Source organism: Molothrus ater, chromosome 14, assembly GCF_012460135.2.
Source record: "Molothrus ater isolate BHLD 08-10-18 breed brown headed cowbird chromosome 14, BPBGC_Mater_1.1, whole genome shotgun sequence".
Lineage (NCBI taxonomy): Eukaryota > Metazoa > Chordata > Aves > Passeriformes > Icteridae > Molothrus > Molothrus ater.
In genome coordinates this window covers 10,165,023-10,190,801 of record NC_050491.2, presented here as the reverse complement: position 1 = coordinate 10,190,801, position 25,779 = coordinate 10,165,023, and the positions used below count along the sequence as shown (strand labels likewise).

The following is a 25,779-nucleotide window of genomic DNA, read 5'->3' as shown; positions in this document are numbered from 1 at the left end:
TCTGACATGTATTGAAGGAAGAGAAACCCTGACCAATGATTTTTGTGTTACATTGTCTGGTTTCATTCAATAACTCACTCTCCAGAAAGTGCTAGTTTAGCTCAGGGCTCTGCTACTTGACCTCTAAGTAACTGACCATCTTTCTAAGGTGGTTTTTTTTTTTTTTTCCTAACTGTTGAAAAAAAGTAGTTAAGTTCAGCAGCATCTCAAGAATTTTACCTACATTGACCAAACCCAAGTGTGTAGTGGTTTGGGTTTTTCTTTTTCTAGTTTTGTCATGGCCTTCTGTAAATCCTGCTGTTTTATGCAGCCACCAGCACAACTTTCCCCCAGTGCCTTTGCCACCTGCTCAGCCATAGGCAACCTTGCTCTGGGACACCAAAGGCCTGGGGAAGTCAGTGGCCAAAAAAACCTCATTGCCTTGGAGTGAGCCAGGGTTTCACCCAGCACAGGGTGGAGGGCAGAGCAGTCACTGCTGTGCAGCCCCAGGCTGCGGGGATGGGGGGACAGCCCTGGTCCGTGGGCCAGACACTGAACACCATTAGTGTAGCTATTCCAGCTAGGCCTAATGCAAATAGCCTGTTGTCTGTCTGTCTGTCTGTGTGTCTGCTGCTCTCAGCAGAGCTAACAGCGTGGCTGGTTTCTCTTAGGACAAGACGAGCGCTCTGAGCCTGAGCAATGTTGCGGGCGTGTTCTATATCCTTGTGGGAGGCCTGGGGCTGGCCATGATGGTGGCACTGATCGAGTTCTGCTACAAGTCTCGGGCCGAGTCCAAGAGAATGAAGCTCACCAAGAACACGCAGAACTTCAAACCTGCTCCTGCCACCAACACCCAGAATTATGCTACCTACAGGGAAGGCTACAACGTGTACGGCACAGAGAGTGTGAAAATCTAGGGGTACGGCTGCGGGCCGCGAGGAACCCTCTGCCTGTTCTTTTCTGCCCTTTGTTTTAGCTGTCTGTGCTGTTCTGTTGTGTGCACCAGAGGCTGCTGCAAGAGGCTTTTGAAACACCATCTTGTGGCAGTTTTTAAGTATGAGTCATTTAAATTTCTTCCCTGATCAGAAGTAGGATCAGAAAGGTACAATTCTGTCTTATACACAGAGGTAGCTGGCTCTGTGCTGAAGTGAGTAACTCCTCTCTCCAGCATCATGCGAGTTCAAATGAAAGTATTTTGTTAATTGCTTTAAAAATCACTATAATCAGAATTCTCATCTCTCTTGTCACCAATCTCGTCCTCTTTGTTTTGTAAGCTATAATCAGATCAGGTAAGTGCTTTTAGGAAGTTTCAAAAAAAACTTGCAATACAAAGAAACCTTCTACACTAGAATTCATGATTTCTAAAGCAGGAAAAGTAGAGCTGAATTGCTGACAAATGATTCTGAAAAGGCCTGGTTAGCCCCTTGCCCACAATCTGTGCCTCTCCATGGGCTGAGCTCCCTTGCCCCTCGCTGCCAGGCAGTGATGAAATCTCTCTGGTTTTATTTTAGATCTTCACCCTGACAGCATGCAAGACAAAAAGCAGCAGAGAATGTGGCTACTTCATGGATTTGGACCATCTGAGCCAGCTGTACTCTCTCCGAGGTGTCAGGCATGACACGCATTGATGATGGTGCAATGTACTTTTAATAGGAAAAACTGGTATTTTTTTCCTTCAGTGCCTTATGGAAGACTCTGAGACTCACAACAATGCAAACCATCACTGAAATATTCTTGCTTTGCTTCAAAGAAGTAAAAGAAGAGAGGAAAAGAAAAGAAAAATAAAAGAAAAAAAGAAACAAATGAAAGGGGAAAAGAAAAGGACTGGTAAAAAGATATTGGTATGTGAAAAAAAATTCTTGTAAAAAAAGATCAGTGCAACAAAAGCCATTCTTTGATACCACTGCACAGTAACTGAACTTGTGTCCTGAAAGCAGCTGCAGCTGGTTTCATCAGCCACCCCAATCGTATCAAATTATGAAACTGCTCCTGACACAAAGCCTCAGAAATCTGCTGCGTGCAAACGCGGACTGGCCTGCCACTGCTTGTATGAGCTGATGTCAAGATGTTTCAGTATTTACTTACAGTGGTGTCATTTTATTTTTTTTCTGAGCCACTTTAACCTCTCCAGCTAATTTGAGCAATTCTGTATAGCAGCAAAAGGAGGGAAAGAATCCGTGCATTCAAACCAATTAAGGTCAATGACTGAATCTGTAAATCCAAAAGAAAGTAATTTGTGGAACTGCATGTCTTGCTTCCAGATCAGTAAATTAATTTCTTGACAAGGTAGCTAAAGTGCAGGAAGAAAATATTGCATTCCTTTTTTTTTGTTCTATCATCAGGCATACCTACAGGTGCTTTATTAAAATGACATTGGGTGGCTTTTAAAATTAAAAGAAAAAAAGGAAAAGCTACTTGCTGTTTAAATTCAGACCATATATATCTTTTCTTGCTGTGCATTTGCATTTTAATTCACTGTTTAATATCAAGCAATGAAGCAAGAGAAAGGCAGGTTAGTTTTTCCCAGGCCTGCTTCTGCTTCTCCCCAGTTCTCCCACCCAGCACCGTGCTCAGCTAATGCTCCTCGGTATCGGTCCTTGTAAAACAGAAGCAAGGAAAGAGGACAGAAACTCCAGTTTAGCTGCAGTTCCAGAGTAATAGTAAGCGATCTAACATGACTCCTGCTAGTACTGTTATACTCTATCAGCTCCTGCCAGCTCTTGTTTCATGCCTGGTGAGAGGATGCTCTGTCCCTGCCTCTCTGTGAGGAGGACGCCGCGCTCCAGGAGGAGCTCACTGTTACTCACATCCAACATCTTAGACAGCAGCATTTCAGCCTTGAACCTCTGCCTGGAAACTACTTAACTTCATCTCTAAAATAAAAATAAAAATTAAAAAAAAAAAAAAGAAAAAGAAAAAAAAAAACCACAAAACTTTAAACATATTGTCAATCACATGGGAAATGTTCAATGGAATATCTGCTTACTAATTACCTCTAATCGACAATATGTATTTTCCGTAGTTTATGATAGAGTTTTATTTCGTCAATAACATACAGTGAAAAAGAAACTCATTTAAACCAGTCTGACCCTTAGGCATTTAGTTTGCTGATGATAGATTTGAACTTTTAATAGGATTTAAAAACAAACAAAAAACAAAAAAAATAATAAAAAGAAAAGTCTTGTTAAAAATATGTATTTCCGACAAAATGTAATATAAAATCATTTTAAAAGCTCATAGGAGAATAATTTATTGTTCAAGTTTTTAACGAGATATTGACAAAAAATTGTTTTGTTTTCATTTTCTTTTCATGAAACTCTGATTTTTTTTCAACTTCTGAACACGATCACGTCCCCAGCAAGGGTGAGCTAAAGCTGTGCAGTTATGAGTTGTATTTAAAACAAACATTTTTCTTAAAAGCTGTATAAAATATGTATGTTTATCAGATCAATTTTTAAGAGTGGAGGCTTCACACCAGTGAAGGGAGTTTGGTAAATGGTTCGATATTTTTTAAACTTGCATGTAAATCTAAAATGTGTTGAGTGCTTACCAGTTCTGGCTACCAACTTCAAGCTATCAGAAGTTTGGCAGTAGTCTCACGATGATTTGTTTTGGTATATTTTTTTAAATTTGTTTTGCTTCAGGGGCTTTGGGGCGGTTCTCTCCTTTTTCTTTTTTTTCTCCTCTTTTTTGTTTTTTTTGTAATTTAAGTTCCTATTTTTGGTCGTTGAAACTGCACTTGAGTGAGCAGACAAATTGCCAAGCAAACTAATGGCTGTAAAAGCATAAACTGCATGTGTGGACATCAATTACTGAGCCTCATTTTGATGAGGTGTTGTACAAAGAGTTTTAATACATTTTGTAAATAAAACTGTAAAGAAAAAAAAATTAAAGAGCTTGCTTCTCTTTTCTTCAGAGGAGAGAGAGCCCTTCCCTCCTGTGCTCCCTTTGTCCAGTCTGGGATGCTCCTCAGATGTTTACCACAGAACTTTGGAAAGCTTTGGGTTGGAAGGATCACCCAGTTCCAGCAGCCCCACCATGGGCAGGAACCCTTTCTCTAGACCAGGTTTCTCAAAGCCTTTCCAGCCTGGCAGTTCAGGGGCCCCCACACTGAACTGAGCATGCTGCTGGGTATTCCTGGTTTGGTAACCTGCAAACCAACTAATTTTTAATTTTCTTGATGATGGAAACTGGTTGATCCTGCAAGATGCAAGGAGCACCCTGTGAGGAGCAGGGGAGAAGCCTCAGGGCTGCACCCAGGGTGGGAGAGGCTCTGTCCTGCCACTGCAGTGGGCAGAAGTGTGGGCAAATAAATTCCTTAAGTATTCTCTACACAGATGTATTTTCCTGCAATTCCCAGCTTTTCAGCAATGCTTCTTTAAGGAAAAAAAAAATCCTTTCACCCAACATTGCAGCTAATCCCAGCTCTAATTTATTAAGTTTACTTCGCCCACAGTTTTTCCAAGTCACCCCAAACTATGAACTGGGGTGTACCCAAACCATACCCCAGCACCTCTGTGGGGCTACCCCTGCCCACAGCACCCACATGGTCCCCATCAGGAACAGGTCCCTGGGCTCCCTCCAGGAACCACTGAGGGTGACACTGCTGTTAGCACCCAGGGCCTCTGGCGCTGGGCTGGAGCAGCACCAGGCTTCTCTTGGATAGCTGGGGATGAGAAGATCAGCCTCTGAAAAATAAAAAAAATCCCCCAGTGGAGGTCTTGGGCAGTAGCACTGCTGCAGAGCAGGTGGGCATGGACCTGGGTGGTTTGGTATCTGCTGGCCAAAACACACCCTGCAAAACAGGAGATGCCTGGAGTGTCCCTGTGGCCCTGCCTCTGGCTGCAAGGGAAACAGGAAAAATGTACTGGCAGTCACTGGTACCTTTCCCAGCCCAGCACCTGGTGCCTGGCAGTGGGTCCCAACTGTGAACCCAATCCCTGTGGAGCTGCCACTGGAGCTCATTGTACGTGAGTGCAGGGGGGGACGTGTGCTGAGCCCATCCTGGGTCTTCAGCCAAGGCTTCAGCAACTGCAGGTAAGCTCAGGAATAAGCAATGAGTAAATCAGAGCAATAAGCAGCAATCATTCAACGCTAAACCACCCTACAAGGATGAAGGTGTCAGGTTGTCCTGGGTGTAAGCAGGATAACTGTGTGCTGTGTGCTATGCTGAGCACACTGGGCTCCATGTGGGACCTCACTTCCCACAGGGCACAGGGAGGCCCCTCTGAATGAGCCTATTTATGTGTGAAGTGCTCACACAATAAACACAGGGAGGCATGGAAAAAATATTGTTCTGTCCTTCAGCTTTCATTTCATGCTTAACATCGAGGCCAACATAAGCAGACTGCATTTTTCTAGAGAGCTGTCTTGACCCACTCCCTGCTGCCTGACAGCCACACACAGCCCTGCACGAGCCATGGGGGTGAGTTGTGCTGCCTTCCCCCAGAGCTGCCAAAATGTGTCTGCAAGCAGGGCTCTGTGTGCCCAGCCAAAGGCCAGTGCCAGGCTGATGCCAGCCCTGCCCTGAGTGAGCAGTCACTGCCCTGCTGCCCTACCAGGGGCTCGCCAGGGCCTGCACAGGGGTGTTAAGTTTTTCTAATAAATGTGTGTCAGGTGAAACAGGGCGATTAGGGCTGTGGCAAAGTGGCACAGCTGCACCCAATGAGCTGGGAGAGCCTGGCCAGCTAGGATGGGCTGGGGGATGGCCTCACATGGGTCTGTGGCCACACAATGAGAGGCAGGAGATGCTCTGATCTGGAGCCTCCCTGGGCCACAAGGGCAGTGCACTTTGGGCCAAAACCTGGCTGCTACACAGACTACAGCAACGGCAGCAGGGCTGCATGGCACCCCTGGAATGCTGGGCTGCAGCACACCCCAGCATGACCCTGTCTCTAGACTTCTGCAGGTGGGGAATAATAATACAAGGAAAAATTCAGAGTTATACTTCAAATTGCAAGAGCCATCAGTGGCAGCAAAAGGACCTCAACAGTGCTCAGGTTTGAGCCTAAAACTCCAAACCAATAGCAGTTCTTTCCCATGGCACATCACACCTAACAAAATAAAATAAATACTTTATCATTGTGGCGTAGTTTTTCCTTCAAAGGTTTTGTGCAAAGCACTGTAACATTTATTTTTTCAAAAACAATTGTTCTTTATGGTTATTAAAATAATATTATGTCATGGATATTGCAATTAAATTACAAAATGTCTTTGGTGCCCATATTCATCATTTCAGTCTGGAAAATGGGCTCTATTTTGTAGGCAGCAATACATAAACAAGATCTGGATAATGATAGCTCTATTCAATTAACCTAAAGGATTTAAGTACAGAGATAATATTTGCATGGATATTATAAATTTCATAGTAGCATTTACTAAGAATGTAATACATCTGAAACTGGTATCAGGGAGCACAGTGTCCCCAGGAGCAGCAGCACCGTGTTCCTGCAGCACAGGAAGGGCCCAGGCTGGAATTACACCATGGGACAGCCCCAGTGGGGCCAGGGCACCCCCTGCTGCATCTGTCCCCGCCCAGGAGCCCCAGGCTGCAGCCCCAGCACCACGACAGGGACACTTCTCTTATGTGTGCCCTGTGAGAGGCAGGTTTGACCAAAATCTGCCCATCAACATCCCGGTCCTGCTCTGACTCTGTGCTTGGGCTTTCTTGTCTTTATTTCATCAGTTACCAACAGAGAAATTACTGAGGGTGGTTTGTAATATGGCACCATCACTGCACCAGCATTGACAGAAATGGTTTCCAGCTTGCCCTGGGTGCAGGCACAGGCAGCAGCTGCCCCACCAGGCAAGGAGCAGCACCCAGAGAGGAGTGTGAGCACAGGAGCTGCCACACACAGCACACACCCTCCAGCCAGTGCAGCAATAAAACCTCTGCCCTTCCCTGGTGCAGCTGGGAGAGCTCACTGGAAGCTCCTGCAGAGCTGGACACCATGGCAATGGCTGATTGATGTGCTGGATTGTAGTGCTTCCATGGGCTGACACCAAGGGCAGGATAACAAAGCCTTGGTGCCCACACCAAGTGTTTATTTATTGCTGTTTCTATCACTGAAGTGTTATAGCCTTTAATAATTTATGCCATCATGGTATTTGGAGAATGACAGCACATCTTACAGCAGAGCAAGAGGACAAGATCCTGCTCTGCAGCCATTTCCCACTGGTGAGAAGGCTGTTGGCACCTCCAAGCTAACAGGCAGAGCTGAGACCTCAGGGTGAACCCAGAGCTGATTTGCAGCAGCAGATCAAAGCCAGGATGTGTGGTGGCACCTGGCCTGCCCCAGCAGATGGTTATGGGGGATTCTCCTATCATCTGTATTTTGTGATTTCAGGGTTTTCTTACTGCATCCTAATTTCAGGCACGGAGGAGTTGAAGGCAGCAGTAGAAAACAAGGTAAATCCAAAGAGAAATGGCTCTGAGGAAGGGCTGGGAAACTTGGCAGTGATTACTGACCTGCCCTCTCAGAGTGGGGACCAGCACAGGGCTCAGGAATGGGACTGAGCTGGTGACTGGACCACAAAGGGTTAACAGAGGTACAGGCACGCACCCCAGCCCTCATGGCAAGAAGAAGTTAAATCACTTAAAGCCTGTAAAAAATATACAACACAAACCAAAGCCACGATGCTGGTAATGACTGGTGCTTTAGATAATGTTTAGCACATAAATAAAGTAATTGACCAATTAATGAGCATGTGGCAGATGCTTGATATGCTGTAACAAGTAGGGAAGGGTGTGATGGAACACCCGACATTGATTAAAGGAATACAGGAGCAGAGCAGAGTTTGGCAGAGCAGGGCCTGGGCCCTGGGCCAGTTGGTGTGGGCAGGTTTGGGGCAGGGCCACAAGAGCAGGGACAGGAGACAAGGGCTTGGTGCCTGCTGCAGGGCCAGAGGGGGGCATCAAGGGCAGTGTGGGAAAGGGGATAACTGTGGGATAACTTATATTCGCTTACAGCCCAGAACACCATCCTGGGCAGCATCACAAGAACCATGGCCAGCAGGTCGAGGCAGATTATTGTACTCTCTCTGCTCTGCTCTTCTGAGATCCCACTGGGAGCAGTGTCCAGCTTTGGAGGTCACAACACAGGGACATGGACCTGCTGGAGTGAGTCCAGAGGGGCCACAAAGAAACTCGGGGGACTGGAGCCACTCTCCTCTGGAAACAGCCCCAGAGCTGGGACTGTTCTGCCCACAGAAGAGAAGGCACTGATGGGACCTCAGAGCACCTTCCAGTCTAAAGGGACTACAAAAGAGCTGCAGAAGGACTTTTTACAAGTCATGGAGTGATAGGACAAGGGGCAGTGGCTTTAAATTGAAAGAGGGTAGGCTTAGATTGGATATGTGGGGAAAATTCTTCCCTGTGAAGGTGCTGAGGCGCTGGCACAGGCTGCCCAGAAAAGCCGCGGCTGCCCCACCCCTGGAAGCATTCGGGTCTCGGAGCAACCTGGTCAAGGGACGGCATCCCCACCAGGGCAGAGGGTTGGAACGTGGTGACCTTCATGGTCCCATGGAACCCAGAGCGTCCTGCAGCTCCGTAACGCCGCGGACTGGGGAGGGAGGGGCAGGCTGCGCTCTGCCGTGCTCGGTCCAACACTGACATGCAGCGGCAGCCGCGGCACGGCGGGGGCGCCGCCAGCCGAGCGTCCTCCTGCCCCTGCTCTCTGCTGAAGCTGGCTTTTAATGTCATCCCAAGCCTTTCGATAAATATTGCATTTGATTTCCAAATATGGCCTGAGCAGTCTAATTGCCCAAAAAATCCTCCAAAATTAATGTAAGAGCCGTGATTTGATCCGAGGCAAATAAATATAAATGGTGTTTATTTAATATTCCCCTGACCTTTAAACAAGGGACGTTTGCCAGTGTTGAGGGAAAACACCTTTTTATGAAATTGCTGAAGCAGTGACCTATCACAGATGCTGCAGATTATACAGAGCAATTAGAACATCACATTAGAGCTTAATTAATGGATCCTGGGTACCAGATTTTCCCGCAGGACCATGGGCCAGGACCAGGGTAGGGCTGCTTGCCCACCTTCCCAGCTCTGTCTTTTCTTCCCCACAATCCTCTCAAATCATAAAAACATTTAGGCTGGGAAGGATTTACCATTGAGTTCAACCCTTAACCCAGCGCTGCCGTGATCACCACTAATACCCGGCCCTAAGTTTCACACCTCTTTTGAACACTTCCAGGGATGGTGGCTTCACCGCTGCCCTGGGCAGCCTATTCCAATGCCTGATCAACCTTTCAGGGCAGAAGCTTTCCCTGGTATCCAATCTAAACCTCCCCTGGAGCAACTTGAGGCTGTTTCCTCTTGTTCTGTTGCTTGTTGCCGGGGAGAGCAGACTGACCCCAGCTGGCAACAATCTCCTTCCAGGGAGAGGTAGAAAGTTGACTCTAAGCCTCATTTTCTCCAGCTTTCTGAACATCCCAGCTCCCTCAGCTGTTTCTCCTCAGACCCTTCCCCCAGACCTTTCCCCAGCTCTGTTGCCCTTCTCTGGACAGGCTCCAGCACTTCAGTGTTCTTCCTGCCATGGGAGGCCCAGAGCTGGACACAGGATTTGAGGTGTGGCCTCCCCAGCACAGGATGGTCAGTGCCTGGTTCTGCTGGCCACACTCTGATGAAGGCCAGGATGTCCTTGGCATTCTCAGCCACCTGGGCACGAAGTCAATGGGCGTGCCAGTGGCCTGCACAGCCACACAACCCAGCCAGCTCTGTGCTTTCTCCAGCCTTCACTGATTCCCCATGCCTGTACTCTGTATACAACTCCCATCACCAAGCCCTCACTGCTGTCTCCACAAATGCACCTGAGTCCCTGCAGAGACCCACAAAAGGAAGAAGGATCAGAAGGATCAGCTGTCTTCTGCAATGTATTTGGGAGAGAAAACCCTCCCAACAGGCATGAACTCGGCCAGAAACTGCTCCTGTGCCCCCTCTCAGGAAATCAGGACATTGCAGAGCACATCCAAGTTATCCCAGCCACAGAAAAAAATTTAATCCTTCTCTTTTGAGGGCACTGGCCAGACCCACGACAGGTCAGTGTAACATCCCACACCCCTTCTCCTCCCCCTGCTGCTTCAGGGATGTGCGAACCCCGCGCTGCTCCTGCCGTGCCCGCGGCAGCACAGCCGGGCAAAATCCTCCTGCCAGGGCAGGCACAGCTTCCTCCAAGCTGCATTCTGAATCACTGGTCCAGTTTCCCTGGCAGTGTCTGCGATCACAGGTGGGCTCCTGATCTTCAGAGATCACACGGCATTCAGGGAGCCCCGTGGTGACTTCCTTTGCCCCTGCAGCCCTGCCCAAAGCCCCACCTCGTTCACATCTCAGTAAAGCCCAGGGACTGGAGTGACTTTGATAGAAGTGTTTAATTTCAGACTGCCCCAATGAGGTAATTAAAAGGACCTGAGTATTTAGCTTAGTTACTCTTCTTTTTAGTTCTTTAATTATTTCTCACCTCCAATTAGCTGGATAACTCTTACCCAATTCTCTTCCCAATTTGTCTGTGTCCTTCTTCCACTGCAGGGCCAGGATTTGCAATCTTCTATGATTCACTCAGTAATCAGAACAAAGATAACCAGGAGAGTTTTACTGACCAAGTCTATAAGCACTACAATTTCTTAATATCTAGTATTTCAAATACACGCATCAAGAGAACATGCATCTGTTCCAAATCTCAGATTAATGAAAGAATACAGCACCAGGGATGCTTCAACTTTTGATCAAAATTCCCTTTATACTGTATTAAAATCCCACCAACACCACAACAAACCAAAACCCCAAAATATTCAAGAGACAAGTCCCAATGTTTAATAGTATCAATATTTGATAGAAAAATGAGATTTTAATGGCATTTGGACAAGGGACAAACAGCTCAAAAGAAAGGTGTAAACTTGGCTGAATGCAGGAAGGCAAACCCAGAGCTCCTGGAAACCACTGGAGAAGGGCAGCACATCTGTCACTTCACAGCAGGCACCACAGTCCACAGCCAGCCCTTGGCATCTAAAAAAGGGCAGGGACAGAGGGACAGGAACCATCCCCACCCTGATTCCAACTAACATCCAATTTTCATAATCCAGAGAAGTAATAAAGTGACCACACAGAGAATGATTTACGACCCATTGAGAAAACTATTGTTTATTTAGAAAAAAGGTTACACTGGTAGAATTTAGCAGATAAAAAAATTCTTTTTTTTCTTTTTTTAAAAATGTCATTGTGAAATTTTCAGACTAAAGTTCAGCAATACAAAGCTCCTGTAGCTGTAACTGAAACTTTATTTCAGTTTTGAAGAGAGCATTTCCAATCAATCTAAAAACAACATGACAAACAAAAGGTGTGACAAGGGACAACTGAGCACAGGTTTAGATTGGGATGGGACAGGGTTCATTCATTGTTTTTTTAAACAAGTCAACGTTATACACAATATACAAATATTCCCTAAGCATTGCATGAAAACAGTGCTCCCACTTAACTTTGTTTTTTTTTAGTTACCGATATTAAAAACAGGCCAAGTAATAAATAAAAACTGAGTTTAAATGAGGTAAATCCAAAAAGGTTCAATAACTGTTTATTTGTGGTTTTCAAACATCTAAAAGAATGCAATTTCAAATTGAAAGAATTACTACACTCAGGCAGTATTTTCGACAAACTAAAGTGGAACTATGTACACATGAAACCTCATTTGCACTATGGCAACTGTTTGTTTGCAGCACATTGTGCTAAAATATGGAATAGGTAACACTTTCAGCCAGGTACTGAAAATAAATGTATAAGAAACTAAGCAACAAGTTAAAAATACAGTAATGTACAACTTAACAATTAAGTCCTTAGCATGGGGAAATAAAGCAGAGAACTGAATAATTTAAGGAGATGCAGATGGGTCCTCTTCATTCACAATTTTCTGTGCAATCTATAGTCTGGAAAATACATTTCTGGTCACAGCTGGATATCTTCCCATTTCAATGTCACCTGCAACAAAGGTGTACATAATTAGAATTAGATGTTCAAATGAACACTGATCTCACAACTTTACATTTTATTCCATTCACAACTCAAAGAATGAGGGGGGAATAAAACTATTTTTATCATTCCCTAACTGTAGCTCATTCCACAGCAAGAAGTACATTACTGTGAACACTGCCCTGTAAGTAGAGAAACGCTAATTTAAACATACAAATAGCAAACAAGTAGTCACTTGTGAGGGTAGAAACTCCTTCAGAAGTGCAACCCCCTCTAAATCTTACTATCTCTAAATTAGGCAAGAAATAAATGCAGCCAATCAGACACTGTACATTAAGGAGAACCATATCAAAGATTTAACAGGAGCACAGGATGAGATTCCACAACTGTGCTGCTATACAAAGCACTTTTTCATACTGCACTATGCACACAGTGGGGTGCTGTCAGTGTTCCAGGCCAGAAGCTCCAGCCCATTACACAGCTGGATGTGAATTCCACAGTACAACTGACATTTACCTGAGCACTTGTTATTTACACTCAGCAGAACATAGTTGTGCTTTTTTAACTAATGACTTTATATCCTTAAATCCTCACTCTTTATTGAATTGCTAGTCAAGACAAAACTTCGTATTTTGTTATTAAAGAAGCTGTAAGTGCTCAGTAGTGAACTTCATTTACCAAGACTGCCTTTTTCCTTCTGCTCCAAAGCAGCATTTAAAAGAATAGGGAAAAAGCTGGGATTCCTCTATAGTGATCAGACAATAACAGCTATGAAGGACAAAGAGCCAAGAAAATTCCAGCAAATCCTTCCCAGAGAATGCTCATAATTTTCAGTTTAGAAAATATTCACAGAAATATCTTCCATTATTTCAAGCAGATAAAAAGAAATTGTACGAAGAAGCAATAACCTGAACTCCCATCTTTTCACCACCAAAGAGCATCTGGTATCAGCACAAACTTTGTCACCCAAACCCCCTCACTTAGGTGCCCTCAACTGCCATGGCTGAATGAGCCCTGACACCAAATGGAACACAAGATCCTTTTTCAAATAAGCCCCCTTTGCTCTGAGGTCACAATCCAGGAGTGGAGACTTTTCTCAGACATTCAAAAATTTTTTTTCATTTTTTCCTTTCCTTAAAGTGTAAAATTGTACACTGCCTTATGTATAAAGATTAATAGCAGTCTGTGACAGAAGTTGGATAAATCAGGTGAACTAATTTAAGTTCACTGGGACACTTTCCTTCCCAAATAGCTGAAAACAGAACGCTTTAAAACTCTTAAAATGGTTCAATGTAGAAGAGAGAAAATGCCTACCCTCATAACCATAATACAAAATTTAAGTGTCCACATAGCTCCACAGGTCTGAAAAAAGCCCCAACCACTCAGAGCCCCATCAACTACAAAGAAAATTGATTTTTCCAGAAGATCCAGTCTGAATAAGGGTTACTCAAAATACTCCAAAGTTCCTTTTCTTTCTTTAAATAGTCCATGTTTCCATGCCAAAGTTTTCCTTTATCCCGTTCCTCAGATCAGACCAGATAAAAGATTACGCAGAGACAATGAGCTGACCAACTGCACCATGTAGCGTTGTGGTTTAAAAGCTACTGCTTCTGTTGAAGCAAGATGAAGATACAAAACTTGAGTTTGCTACATGTTAGGCAAGATTTTGCTAAGTAACACACAGATTATCAGAATTACATAAATCCACCTCTGCTTTTGTACGGTAACTTTTCTTAGAAAAAGCAACAAAGATGCAACTCCACCAACCACTGCTGACACACCACATCCTCTGCCTCTTCTTTTTCCAAAAAAACAAAATAATCTGAGCATCTATATCATCTCTGTGATGATGACAGGGAACTATTTTTCTCCTCAAGCAGTAATAAAAATTTAAAATACTAATAATATTTTAAAAATATAAATAATAATACTATTTTAAAAACCCAAGCCAAAACCACCCATACCCACAAAAATCCCCAAATAATGAAACACCATCAATCAAAAAAAAAACTCCCCACAACACAACCAAAAACCCCCCAAAACACCACCCAACCATCCTGGCTGATTTTAGGGCTGTTTTGTCTGTATATCCATTACCAGTCAACAGGGCCCATGGGAGATACCAAATCAAAGAAATTAAATAACAAACATTTTTACCTTTCCTGAAAGAATCTTCATTATCTATGCTTGTCTGAAGATTTATGAGTAAATTCGTTGTTAAGGAAAAAAATATGTATTGTGCTACATATAATAAAAGGAAGGTCATTTGCAGAAATTTCCTGAAATATCAATGTTTAAAAGGATATTGTTTCTTTTCTTCTTTCCCCCCAGTACTGTCCCGCTTTTCTTTCTTCTCTGTTTTTTCTTTATCATGTCTTGATTCCTTTAAAAATACACATATGGAAAATAGCTTATTATGGTACCCATTGTACAGGACATTTAGGAAGACTGTAACATTTAACATTATAACTGAACACAGCTAAAAAAAAAAATCATCACTCAAAATGACAGTACTGAGCTTCTGTGATTTCTGATATTATTTCATCTTTCTTATCCAGTTCCCTGGTTAGTGCCAGCAGCAGAGCTGCAAGTGGGAACCACAGTTTGGTGAATACAAATATAACTGCAACACACTTGCTTTCACCAAAAGAAGCTGTGCTGACACATGCATGTGGAAATCTGAATTACAGGCTTGTTTATATGTAAGTTAAGAGCAGTCTGCAAATATTTTAGATTATTCAGAACCTTTAAGTTCTGAATTTTCCTGGCTACTGCCAAAATGAACTAGTCCTCCAAACTATCCTGCTCCTGCTGGAAGTGACTGCTGAGATATTTAAAGTCACAAGATCCCAGAAGTTTCAGAAGCATTTTCTTACACATTCACAGCGTATCTTTTAAATTTAGGCTATAAAGCAGCAGTAAGTTTTAGGAAAAAAATACCAGCTTGTTCTGTCAGCAACAACAACAAATAAACAAGAGAAGAGGTTATTTTACCTTTTTGCTACCAGAGGAGCTCTTCTCCATCTTTTCTGCCTTGATTGAATCACCTTTCTCTTTTCCTGAAGACTTTGATTTGTTTTTCTCCTTCTCTTTTTCATTTAAGCGAGGGGAATCAGAAGGACTTTCACTTTTGCTATGTTTTGAAGAACCAGCTAAAAAGAGAACACAAAGTTGTAATTCACAACAAGTAAAAGCCTGACAAACACTCACACAGGAAGTAAAATACATACTTGTGCCATTTTCCTCTTTGCGTCGTTTAGTTGAATCCTGGGGTACCTCTCGGTCACTGTTTGAATGATCCTGGCACCAAATACAATTATGCAGATGTTAGCAGACTAAAACATACTCCTGAACTAGCACCTGCTTGTATTCTTATTTTGGAGAACTAATTTTTGAATACTTAGAATGTAACTGAGCTGTTACATCTCGTGTGAAGTTTCTGGAGATCAGTTTGGAGGGAGCAGAGGTTTGAAAACATTACTGCAAACCAACCCTTGAAAGAGTAACAGAAGAAAAAAGCCACCTCTGATATAGATCACTTCTGCTCAAATGGGCTGGATAGCCAATTATTACTGCAAGGGCTTGCAACAGAAAGCTTTCCAAGGACAAACCAACTGTCTAAACCAGTTCATTAAAAATGTCACCAACCCTTTTTCGATCTTTCCTGTCCTTTTCATCTTTCTTCTCTCTCTCTCTGGATCTCTCCCTTGACTTGTCCAAATCTTTCTTCTCCACTTCTCTCTCCTTACTCTTGGACAGTGTTGGAGTAGTGTGGTTTATGTAGTGCTGTTAAATTAAGGCAACATCACCAAATATTAATATGTATTCCTAGACATGTAAATAAAAAGAAGTCTTATTCTAACATATCAGACCTAGATCAAATATTAAACATAAATACTTTATTAACAAAACAGAGGGATTGAAGACATGTTCAAACTCGTAATCTATAATTTAACCTACAGCTTATTTACACAATTTACTCAACTCAAGAATATTTCCTCTTAACTGAAACAGCTATATTAAATACACACAACACCAGGACTGTTGGATGCAAGAACACAAATCAGACACAGGGCTAAAGAAACAGGATATGGAGATTACAGGACTAAATTAACACCCGCAGTCTTACCCAGGAGGAATGAATGGAATCAACTGCTTAAACAAGCTATAATTCATTTTTAAAGAATAATCTTTATCAACAAAGTATTTAAGACAATACTTTGAACAATGTCTTTTAATCTGATTTCTAACCTTCAAATAAGAAAAAAAAGCTAAACATAGAAAATACTTGTTCATTTCTCTAATATGTTCTAGATTGTTATTCCACTATCTCTTCTAACCAATTCTGGTAAGCTCCATAAAACAGGCAGCACATCTGTTATTAGAAATATGGACACATTACAGTAATTATATGTGTCTTTTTCAAAACAATTATATAGTTAGATCTAAAAAATATTAAGAGCACATTTTAAATTAAAACCACTTCCCTTGGTATTTAAGTTACACCAGCACCAGATTTAAATCAGTATACTTCATTCTTTCCCCAGTTTCACAAGTTAACAATTTTATTTGGAGACAAAAACATCTTTACTAAAATATGCTCTGTATTTCTTTTTAGAGAGACACCCTACTTAAAAGGAAACCAACAAAAGAGGGAAGTGGAAAATTAGTTTAAAACAATCAAGATAACACTTGAACCAAACCAATCACTGTTTCAGCTTTCAAAATTAAAGTAATCCCAAGGATCCTTCTCCAGTTTCAGTAAATGTTTAACTTACCAAAACCTGATGTTAGTGATTCTATGTTAAATGTCACACTGACAAAATTTAGGTATCTTTCCCTTTATTTCACTGGAATTTTATTCTCCTATAACAGACTGAACCTTCAATACTTCTTGCACTAGGTATTTCTTTTTGCTTTTCGCTCACTCCTCTTTTCTTATTCAATTTTTTACAATGCCATTCCACAAGTAAATTTATTCCTTCTATCTTCTTTGCTGACAATGACATGCAAATGTGTTTTCTCTAAACAGCCCCATTCAGTTGTCTCCTAGAGCTGCTTTCCACAGGGGAAAAAAGAACCTCATGGCTCTGCTTTCTCCTATTCCATTTCTTGTGTTCTCATGGCTGTTCACGACAGATTCCACTGCTCCTCTACCATTCCAATGCAGAGTTTTGGAAAACTACATCCATCCACCCCCATCTCCTTTACCAGAAAGACTTTATCAACTTGCTGCCAGCTGATGACACGTCAGATTTTGGGTGCTTTGGTGCGGTTTGTAACTTGGACAAATGCCAAAGCAAGAAAAAAACAAACAAACCCTTACTCAAGTCTGGCACCATTCATTTTATAACCTGCAGTGTAAACCAGTATTTCCATTGTCTGGCTCCAGAAACTGAGCAAAGTCAGGAATAAAGAAAGTCTGTAAGCAGACAACAGCACTAGACTTTTAACTTTTAGTGGAAACTGAACTCATAAATCTTACAGGCATCTGAACATCCCATCCCTTCCCCAAATAAGTACATGGAAGTAAAGAACATTTAACTTGTCTTACACCATGTACAGGGAACATTATCATGAACTGCTTTAAGTCTGTTAGACGGCACTGAAGAGTGAAGATTAGTTCATTAAGTGAGAAAGATTAGAAAAGAACATTTAGAAAAGGAAGGAATGGGTTGGACACCCCCCCAGTTTCCCAAACACTTAAAGAATAAATCCATTAAAACGTCACACAACTGCAATACACTTCCAGCTAAGTCTACACAAACACATTACAGCTAGTTCTAAAACATAACTTTTCAAATTAACTAGAAAAATAAAGCTGTTTGCTGTTAATTTGATTACAAACAGTTCCACTGCCTGCTTAATTAAATCAATGTGCTAATAAGTAAAATAAATACTTTTAAATAAAACTTTAGCTTAAGGAATGAAAACATAAGCAAAATTTCAATTAACCAACTGAATCTTGACTCATACAGTAAGGAAGGGAAAAGTGAGCTTTTACAGATTCCCATATACCACCCTTCAGGCAGAGGTAAGCTCAAGACAAATACTATACTTTTCTAATTAAGAAAAATTACATATACAAGATATGTTGATGATTTATAAAAGTATCTAGATTCCATCTACAGACACTGTAGTTTCATCCATGGTAAGACTAAAGGATGTTTCCCATATACACTATCCCCATAATCAGATACAGTTGGTATTGGAAAGATTCAATTAAAAACAAAAAATCCACCTGCAATGTCCATTAAAGAATCACAGCTATTTTGACTTAAAATGTACAAAGTGTTCTGAACACTTTGCATAAAGCTAACTACAACTAAACAACAGTGTAAATACAGAATATGGAAATCCATAACACATTTTAAAATTAAGTGTATATAAGTAATCCTAGGTAAACCCAAAAAGTATCCAAAAAGTCCACATGGTCAGCATTTTCCTGGGGATAAACCTTTGCACAGTTTAGTTACACTCTGGTTCCTATTATGTAACCAAGACTGTAACAGCAACTTTAGAAGCTTTGTCACATCCCCTGATGTATCAGCAGGTGTGCAGTGCCTGTGACTGTTACTATATCACAGTTACAATGTGCTTGAGTTCTAAAAAGAGCAACAACATAGTTACAGAATCTGTCTAAAATACAACATTCTCAGTCTGGTTAGGCCACACCCAGAACATGCTGCTCAGTTTGGGTCTCTGCTGTACAAGAAGGATGTGGACAGGCTGGAGATGGTGCAGAGAAGGGTCACAAAGGTCATCCCAGGCTTCGGAGGCCTGACCTGAGAGGGAAGGCAGGGTGAACAGGGTTTGCTCAGCCATGAGAAGGTTTAGGGGAGACCTTAGCACCATGTCCCAGTATTTAAAGGGTGGCTAACAAGGGAGATGCCATTTAACATGGAAAAATAATGGGTAATGGATACAAGTTATTCCTGGGAAGATTCCAATTGGACAGAAGAGGGAAACACTTCACACCAAGAACAATCAGCCACTGGAGTATTTCCTCAGGGAAGTGATGGATTCCCCAACCTTGGACACTTGTAAGATGTGGCTAGACAGGGTGCTGGGCCAGCCTGCCTATACCACGTTTTTGCCAAAAAGCCTGGACTAGCTGATCCTTGAAGCCTCTTCCAACCTGGGATTCTGATTCTATGAACCCTTGAGAGCATTCCCTTCTCCTAAGATAATGAAACTGAAGTGACTTTACAGGAAGCAAATATGTAGAGATGATAATTCAGGAGGCTGTCTGTAATGCTTAGAAACACAATACTGTAGTACTAGAACACGAATACAGTTGTAAGGGGAAAGAGTATCAATATTCCAGAGGCATGTCAAATATTCTTTAACTAAGTACTGTTCTTTAATTGGTATATTCAAAACCCCTCAAACAATTCTAAGAACTATTTTAGCTATTCCATTAGCTCTTCAGCCAAACAAATGGCTTAATCATAAGGACATTTCTGTGTATTCAAAAGTTTTAGAGAGGAATAGAAGAGACACTGACATATGACATCTCTTCAAAATATTGACAGAAAGGTAAATTCAGGGGATTTTTGTTATGTTTCTTCTATATTATACACCGTCTCTCCTGTACAGAGGATTTACACACCAGGACAAAAAAACTCCATCCCTCTATTACTATGCTAGTATTTACTGGAGTGCAATTTGAATTTCTGATGGGAGTTTGCCATAAGAGCAAAAGATAACTTCTCTCTGCAACAAAACATGAAAACAAACTTGGCTGGTTTCTAAAAGATTCAAACCTTTGCTGAAGATTCCTTGAGTTCGTTGAGGTTGTCCTGTAGAAAATGAACGGAGATGACACGTGAGCTGGAATAGTTTTCAGAAACCAGAGGGACTTTGGGAAGCACGGCCGTGCCCTTGAAACAAAAAACAGCTACTCCTTCTGGAATAAATCTTATGTTAATACCACACTTTGAATAAAGCTAGAAACTGAAATACTTTTTTAAAGAAAGAGGGGGGGAGGGAAGACAGTCCTTATCTATTCTATAGACTTTGCTGTTAAATAAACTACAAAATAATCTAATTTTTCCTAAAACAATGAAAACACACTCTCCTGGCTAGACAAAAATATAAAGTAGTCAACTCTAAATATAGCAGGTGAAACAGGTTTTAAATACTTGTAAACCTGTATCTTCTCCACTTTCAGTTAAATGTGGTAGAAGTCACTCTAGAATGACCTTACACTGCTATTTATAAAAAATGTCATCACTGAGTAGTTATCACTGTCACCTGTTTCCTCAAAACTAGTAAAAGCTATTTGAATTCTCCAAAATTAAGTTAAATATTTCAAGTAAATTTTACATAGAAAAAGATGTACTTTGAAAAAAAAAAGAAAAAAGAGAAGAGCTTGTTCTAAAGCTGGTAAGATGGTGAAGTTTAAAGACCCACAAAATCCATCACAGTGCTCTCGATGAAGTATTGGTAACTTACAGTTTTAAATGTTCAACGTACTGCAAATTCAAAGATTCCATGAACATAGATGGTTTAGAAATAATATAAATATGGAGCAAGGAATGGCTACCCTGAGTCTTCAAGTAGGCTACGCCCATGGTTTTGTGCTGCGCTTGAGTGCTTGGGGTTTCTCTTTGCTGGGTAGGAGGCTTGGTGGCCACATCTGGTTTTATCGTAACGCAGGGCTCAACATGGTGGGAACCCATTGGAAATAAACAAACCTCGAAGGGAAGGTACAACAGAAGCTGCATGCGCACTGAATATACACAACTACAGGAGAACTGATCACCAAGGAGACTTTAAAATGGAACTCCTTTCAAGACTCCTCCTTAGAAGGCACATATCGGTATGATGCTCATCAAGAAGCCTGATGAATTCAGAGGTATCGTACATCCCGTATCATCCAGGAATCTTCAGTGCTATAGATTCTTCAAAGAAGTGCAGAAAAATATGCTCCACTCTGTTGCAAAGACTCATTTGCTTGTAGCTACCATTGCACTCCAAAAAAACTGACTGCTTAAAGCAATGAGGCACTTCTGTGTAAAAATTCTCTTGAAATTTCCAAACACTATTTTACAAAATTTGTGCTAGGTCCTTGAAGCATTATTTTGGTTAATTAAAAAATATTTTTATAGAAAAAAAGACAGTCCGCCAATAAAGAAAAGGAATGCATTTTCTAATGCAACATAAAACCTCCAGTGGTTCCAGTGTATACTTGGCACAAAACTTGAAGGAAGTCGAATACTGGCATCCCAAACTCGTGAGCCTAACATGGGTGCTGCCTTCCTCAGGCTATACTAACCTTTACTGTTGAGGAATGTGACGGAGAAGAATGTGTATCAACTTTGCGGCGTTTTTGTTCTGAGGAAAGAACAGAACAATGGCATTATTGAAACAGTTTAAAGAGTTTGAGAATTAAATCATGTAACTTTCTGAAGTACCAACACAATTAGAGCTAGATTTCTTACCACTATGTGAATTTTGTTTTCCTTAAGCTGTCTAGAGTTAGCAGCACACCTTGAGCATCTTTATGAAAGTTGCAGCAAAAGCGTATTGTGAACCAACTGCTGCAAAATTATGCTCACTCCAAACTTCCATTTTATAGAAGTCAGCATCTGAATTTCAGAATTTCTATGAAGACCCTGAACAGGTGAACCCTATGAAAAGCATTGCAGTTCTCCCTTATGGTGTTTGCCTTAAGCAGAACAAATATAAAACTCAATATTATAGCCTCAAATAATAACTTAAGGATTTGCTCACCCTTAATATAAGAGGGGACTGATAAAGCTTTCTACATCCTTCTTAAGGATGCAAAGGCCTATATCTTTAATTTCCCTGTTTTCTTCCAGTTCAAAGGTTGTCATGAAGCTCTCAAAGTACATACAAAGTTTTTGCATTACACTTTTACAAAAGTTGCATCTCAGTTATGCAACTAACATATTTTAATAAAAGACGATTTAGACTTACATTAAAAAAATGGCAGGCTTTGTGAGAACAGGCATTCACTGGAGATGTGTGACCTTCACACAATTCCCATAGTTTGCCTTTTGGAAAAACTCTGACCACCTTCTTTAGCTATTGACTGTATTGAAAAGCCAGTGCCAAAATCTTATTTATTATGTAACTATTCTCTCTCAACTTCTCTAGCATTTTTTGACATTCAGTGATTTTCAAGTGACTTATTCTATTTTTCTGGACAAGAACAGAAACTAAATATTCAAGCTTACCCCTTTCAGATTCTGATGTTTCTGATCGGGGAACAGGTGACTTCAAGGACCCAGCTACTGGCACCTTTTCTCCTCCTTTAGCATTTTCCTTGGATTTCATTTCCTTTGCTAGATCTCTTTCTCTGGATGGCTCCTTTTCTCTCTCCTTTTCTGCAGTTGACTTTGACTCAATGATGGTAACAACCGTCTTGGACTTTTCTTCTTTTGAAGCTTTTTCTTCTTTCTTCACCTTTTCCTTCTCTTTGTCAGATTTTGGCGTTTTCTCCTTGATCTCTCTTGCTTTCTCCTCTTTGTTTGCCCGTTCTTCCTTCGGTTTATCTTTCCCATCTTTCCCAAGTGCCTTCATCTCCGGAGTGGCAGCTGGAGTCTTGTCTTTCTTTTCTTTATCTTTTTCCTTCCCGCTTTTTTCTTTATCATCTTTCTCTTTAATAATTTTGCTGCATAAAAAAAAAAAAGGCCAATTAGCATGGATACAAAACACAGCTCTAGCTTTATCACAGAAGTTTTACTTCTGAATGTTTGACAGAATTTCCTGGAGCAGACACTCTAAGATTTCAGATTTGCTGTTCCTTTATCAGAACAGCAACAAGGAAATATTCTAATTTATCTTTTGTAGTTAAAATGAAATGCATTTATCAGTAAAACTGTGTATTTTGAGAGAAATAATGTCATTTTTTAAACTTTCAAGAAATAGGAACTATTTACACAGAACCCAGAAGTAGAATTAAAAGCCGGGTCATTTCCAAGTGTATTTCTGTGGCTTGGAAGGAAGAAAATAGAGAATGTGTAAGAACAGTTTTTCTCACCTATTAGATGCACTGTTTCCATTGCTTGTTGTCACCTTCGGTGTAGCGTTGACAGTTTTATTAATAACTTTCACCACACCCTGAGACTTCTCCTTTAGTTTATCTGCTTAAAAAAAGAAAGAACAGCTCTATTTCAACAAGTTAATCTATAACCTACTGGTTAAAATACAACAAGTAGCTGAGCATATTCATGTCAGGTCATATGTAGCTAACAGCTAAAACAGGCAGCAGATCCTGTCTCCCAAAACCAAGTGAAAATAAAGAACACACACCGATCCTATTTAGCATCACATTTATATTTTTTTCTTTTAGCTTAATGAGGCAAATTTTGAGAGAAGCCTGTAATGTCAGAAAAATTCTTCTAAAAAATAAACATATAATAATCATAGGTGTGTTTACCAGTCTCCTCAGTAGCGCCCTCTTCCAGTCTAACTGTATTTATTGTGAGAGACGTAGGCATCCCAGCACCACCTGGCCCATTTTGTACTGTTGCAGGTACAGCATTCCTGGCAGGTGGGTCTTTGTGGTGAAATTCATTTTCAGGTATCATGAAAGGCTTCCTACTTTTCAACTGTCCAGAATAGCTGCAAGTCGCACAGATTGTTAAATATGCACAAACATAAAGCAAAACATGGGTTGAATCTTAACTGTGGATCTAATCTAACAGTTCATCTGTTATTTATTTCACAGTTTTTCCTAACTGATACGCAGTTTCTTCCCCCTATATTGATGAGCTCAAAAGAAAAAGAAAAACAAACAAACCCACTAGACACAGAAGCAGCCCTACCTCCACACCCTCTTCCTCACCACCACACACACACACACACCCCTGGCCAAACACACAGAACAAACTGACTGCTGACAAAACTTCAAACTGTTAGGGCAACCTGAACTGCCCCTCAGGCATACAAGGATGATTCCACATTCGCCACAGGAAGATGTAACATGTAACTAAGCATTTTAGAATCATATGCACTTTCAATATCTAAACAGTCTTGCAGCAATAGCCCTTGGCTTTCTTCCTGTTACTATCCCTCCTATCTCCTTGCTGCTATATTATTTCTCTAAAACTAAGCTATGCTCTTGTGAGTAGAAATCTTTACTATTTTAAGGGTTTTACTAGAGTCTTGTAAAGGAAATTAGTGATCATCCAGCACAAAATGAATGTTTTCATTCACACTGCCAGCACCGAGATGCAGGATAGCGAAATCTTCTGTGATAAGGTAAAAATCAAATGTTAGGACTGTAACAGTTCCGAGTCTTTAGATGCCTTTCATGATCCACTTTTAACCACTTTCTTAAATAAGTTGTTGTTACCCCATAGCCAATGCATATAGATCAGGTCTCTTCTCTTTCTCTTCCTGACATATCTTGTGTACTCTTCTTTCCAAGGCTTGACCCAGGTTCAGCACTTTTGGATACCATGGAAGGATTTTGGTCAGCACAATCAGGATGTTTCTGATATGCGTATATTCACCTGTTTCCAGACAGTGCACAGAAGCCTAAAACATAAATTAAATCTAATGAAGTTGGGTTTTTTTTTTAAAGCATTCAAAAAACATGAGGTTTTTGGCATCTCTATTTACCTTAGTTAATTTATAGTGCCATTTGTGTACCACATGTCTAAAATTCTCATAATCCAACTGATCAGCCTTATTTCCACCATCAAATCCAGTTGCTCGTAATATAGTTAGGAAACCTGGATAGTTGCCACATTCCTACATGCACATCAACAAATAGGAAAAAGTTATTTTTTGTGAAACAAAACCAGTAATTCTAAACCCTAAACTCTAAAGGATGAGACACAATCACACTTTAAAAGATCCACTTATTTTTTTAAGCTAATTTATGTTGAAATTTTAGTTGTGGGTGAGAGAAAAGATTATTCATAATTTAACTAGCTGGTGCAAGGAGTAAGAGAGTTTCCATATGCTCCCTAAATTATCTTCAAGGTAAGCTATGTGAAAATCAGAAATGGAAAGGGTTTTTTAAGTAAATTATATTATTAAGTAATAATATAGTTAAAGTGTATTTAATATAATAAATATAAATTATAATATAATGTAAAATACATTATTATTATAATTATATTTTTAACATCATACAAAATTACTTCTACCAAAACTACATGAATTATAGTAAAATACAAGTCAATTTTATGATTATGCCATCAGAAAAATCCAATCACACTGTTTTTAAATCTAACAGTTTCACTAAATCCATTTTTACTGGGCTGAATTACACAAATGGTTAGTACACATTCTAATGAGCAAACTCATTCTAATAATTTCATATACCTTTTCATATATGACTCTGTCACTGTGCCATCTGGTCACAGTCTCCAGCATACAGCATAAAAACCTGCCATATCTACTGGCTTCATTTTCTGTGCAACTTGCAACTGTATATATAATATCAGAGAAAACCTGTGAATAGAGCAAGAAAACATTACTATGACCTTACTGAATTACAAAAGCAAAAAACCTGACAAAAATTATAAATTTCTCTCATCTAAACCACCATTAAGCTGGTTTCTAAATACAACAGAGACTGCTTATAAAATACTGTTTGTTTCCCAAGTGCTGGTCCTTCACACTTAGCCCAGAATCCAAGCACACAGCTGCTGCTGACACACTGATAGTTCAAGTGTCTTCACTGACATAAGTGTTTTATTTTCAAATTAATAATGATTTGAGCTGGTAGAAGTAAACATCCAATCAAGCTGATGCAAAAAAGTGGGGTTTTTTTCCCTGGCTCACACAGGTCCATCAGATAGGGCTACTTGAGTAGAAATGCTCTTTTGGACACATGAAATCAGAGC

The 25,779-nt window shown here is 40.8% G+C and overlaps 2 protein-coding genes across 8 annotated transcripts in view; one reads left to right on the top strand and one right to left on the bottom strand.

Moving 5' to 3' along the window:
* The window catches only part of GRIA3 (glutamate ionotropic receptor AMPA type subunit 3), a 144,132-nt gene extending 140,260 nt beyond the window's left edge, over positions 1-3,872 (top strand). For 2 of the 4 annotated variants that reach the window (XM_036402005.2, XM_036402004.2), the window contains exons 15-16: positions 651-898; positions 1,491-3,872. In XM_036402005.2, the coding sequence (XP_036257898.1) occupies positions 651-896 (246 nt within the window). In that variant the 3' untranslated portion in view covers positions 897-898; positions 1,491-3,872. Of the gene's footprint in view, positions 1-650; positions 899-1,490 lie in introns of those variants that run through there. The other 2 variants (XR_008508616.1, XM_036402006.2) reach the window with 2 other exon arrangements.
* A 7,226-nt stretch (positions 3,873-11,098) lies between these two features.
* The window catches only part of THOC2 (THO complex subunit 2), a 49,540-nt gene continuing 34,859 nt past the window's right edge, over positions 11,099-25,779 (bottom strand). For 2 of the 4 annotated variants that reach the window (XM_036401862.2, XM_036401864.2), the window contains 14 exons: positions 25,256-25,384; positions 24,545-24,676; positions 24,276-24,460; positions 23,358-23,542; positions 22,959-23,064; positions 22,153-22,589; positions 21,228-21,286; positions 19,714-19,749; positions 15,596-15,733; positions 15,178-15,247; positions 14,942-15,099; positions 14,254-14,330; positions 14,105-14,152; positions 11,099-11,956 (listed from right to left, as the gene is read on the bottom strand). In XM_036401862.2, coding sequence (XP_036257755.1) covers positions 14,125-14,152; positions 14,254-14,330; positions 14,942-15,099; positions 15,178-15,247; positions 15,596-15,733; positions 19,714-19,749; positions 21,228-21,286; positions 22,153-22,589; positions 22,959-23,064; positions 23,358-23,542; positions 24,276-24,460; positions 24,545-24,676; positions 25,256-25,384 — 1,740 coding nt within the window. In that variant the 3' untranslated portion in view covers positions 11,099-11,956; positions 14,105-14,124. The remainder of the gene's footprint in view (positions 11,957-14,104; positions 14,153-14,253; positions 14,331-14,941; positions 15,100-15,177; positions 15,248-15,595; positions 15,734-19,713; positions 19,750-21,227; positions 21,287-22,152; positions 22,590-22,958; positions 23,065-23,357; positions 23,543-24,275; positions 24,461-24,544; positions 24,677-25,255; positions 25,385-25,779) is intronic. The other 2 variants (XM_036401863.2, XM_036401865.2) reach the window with 1 other exon arrangement.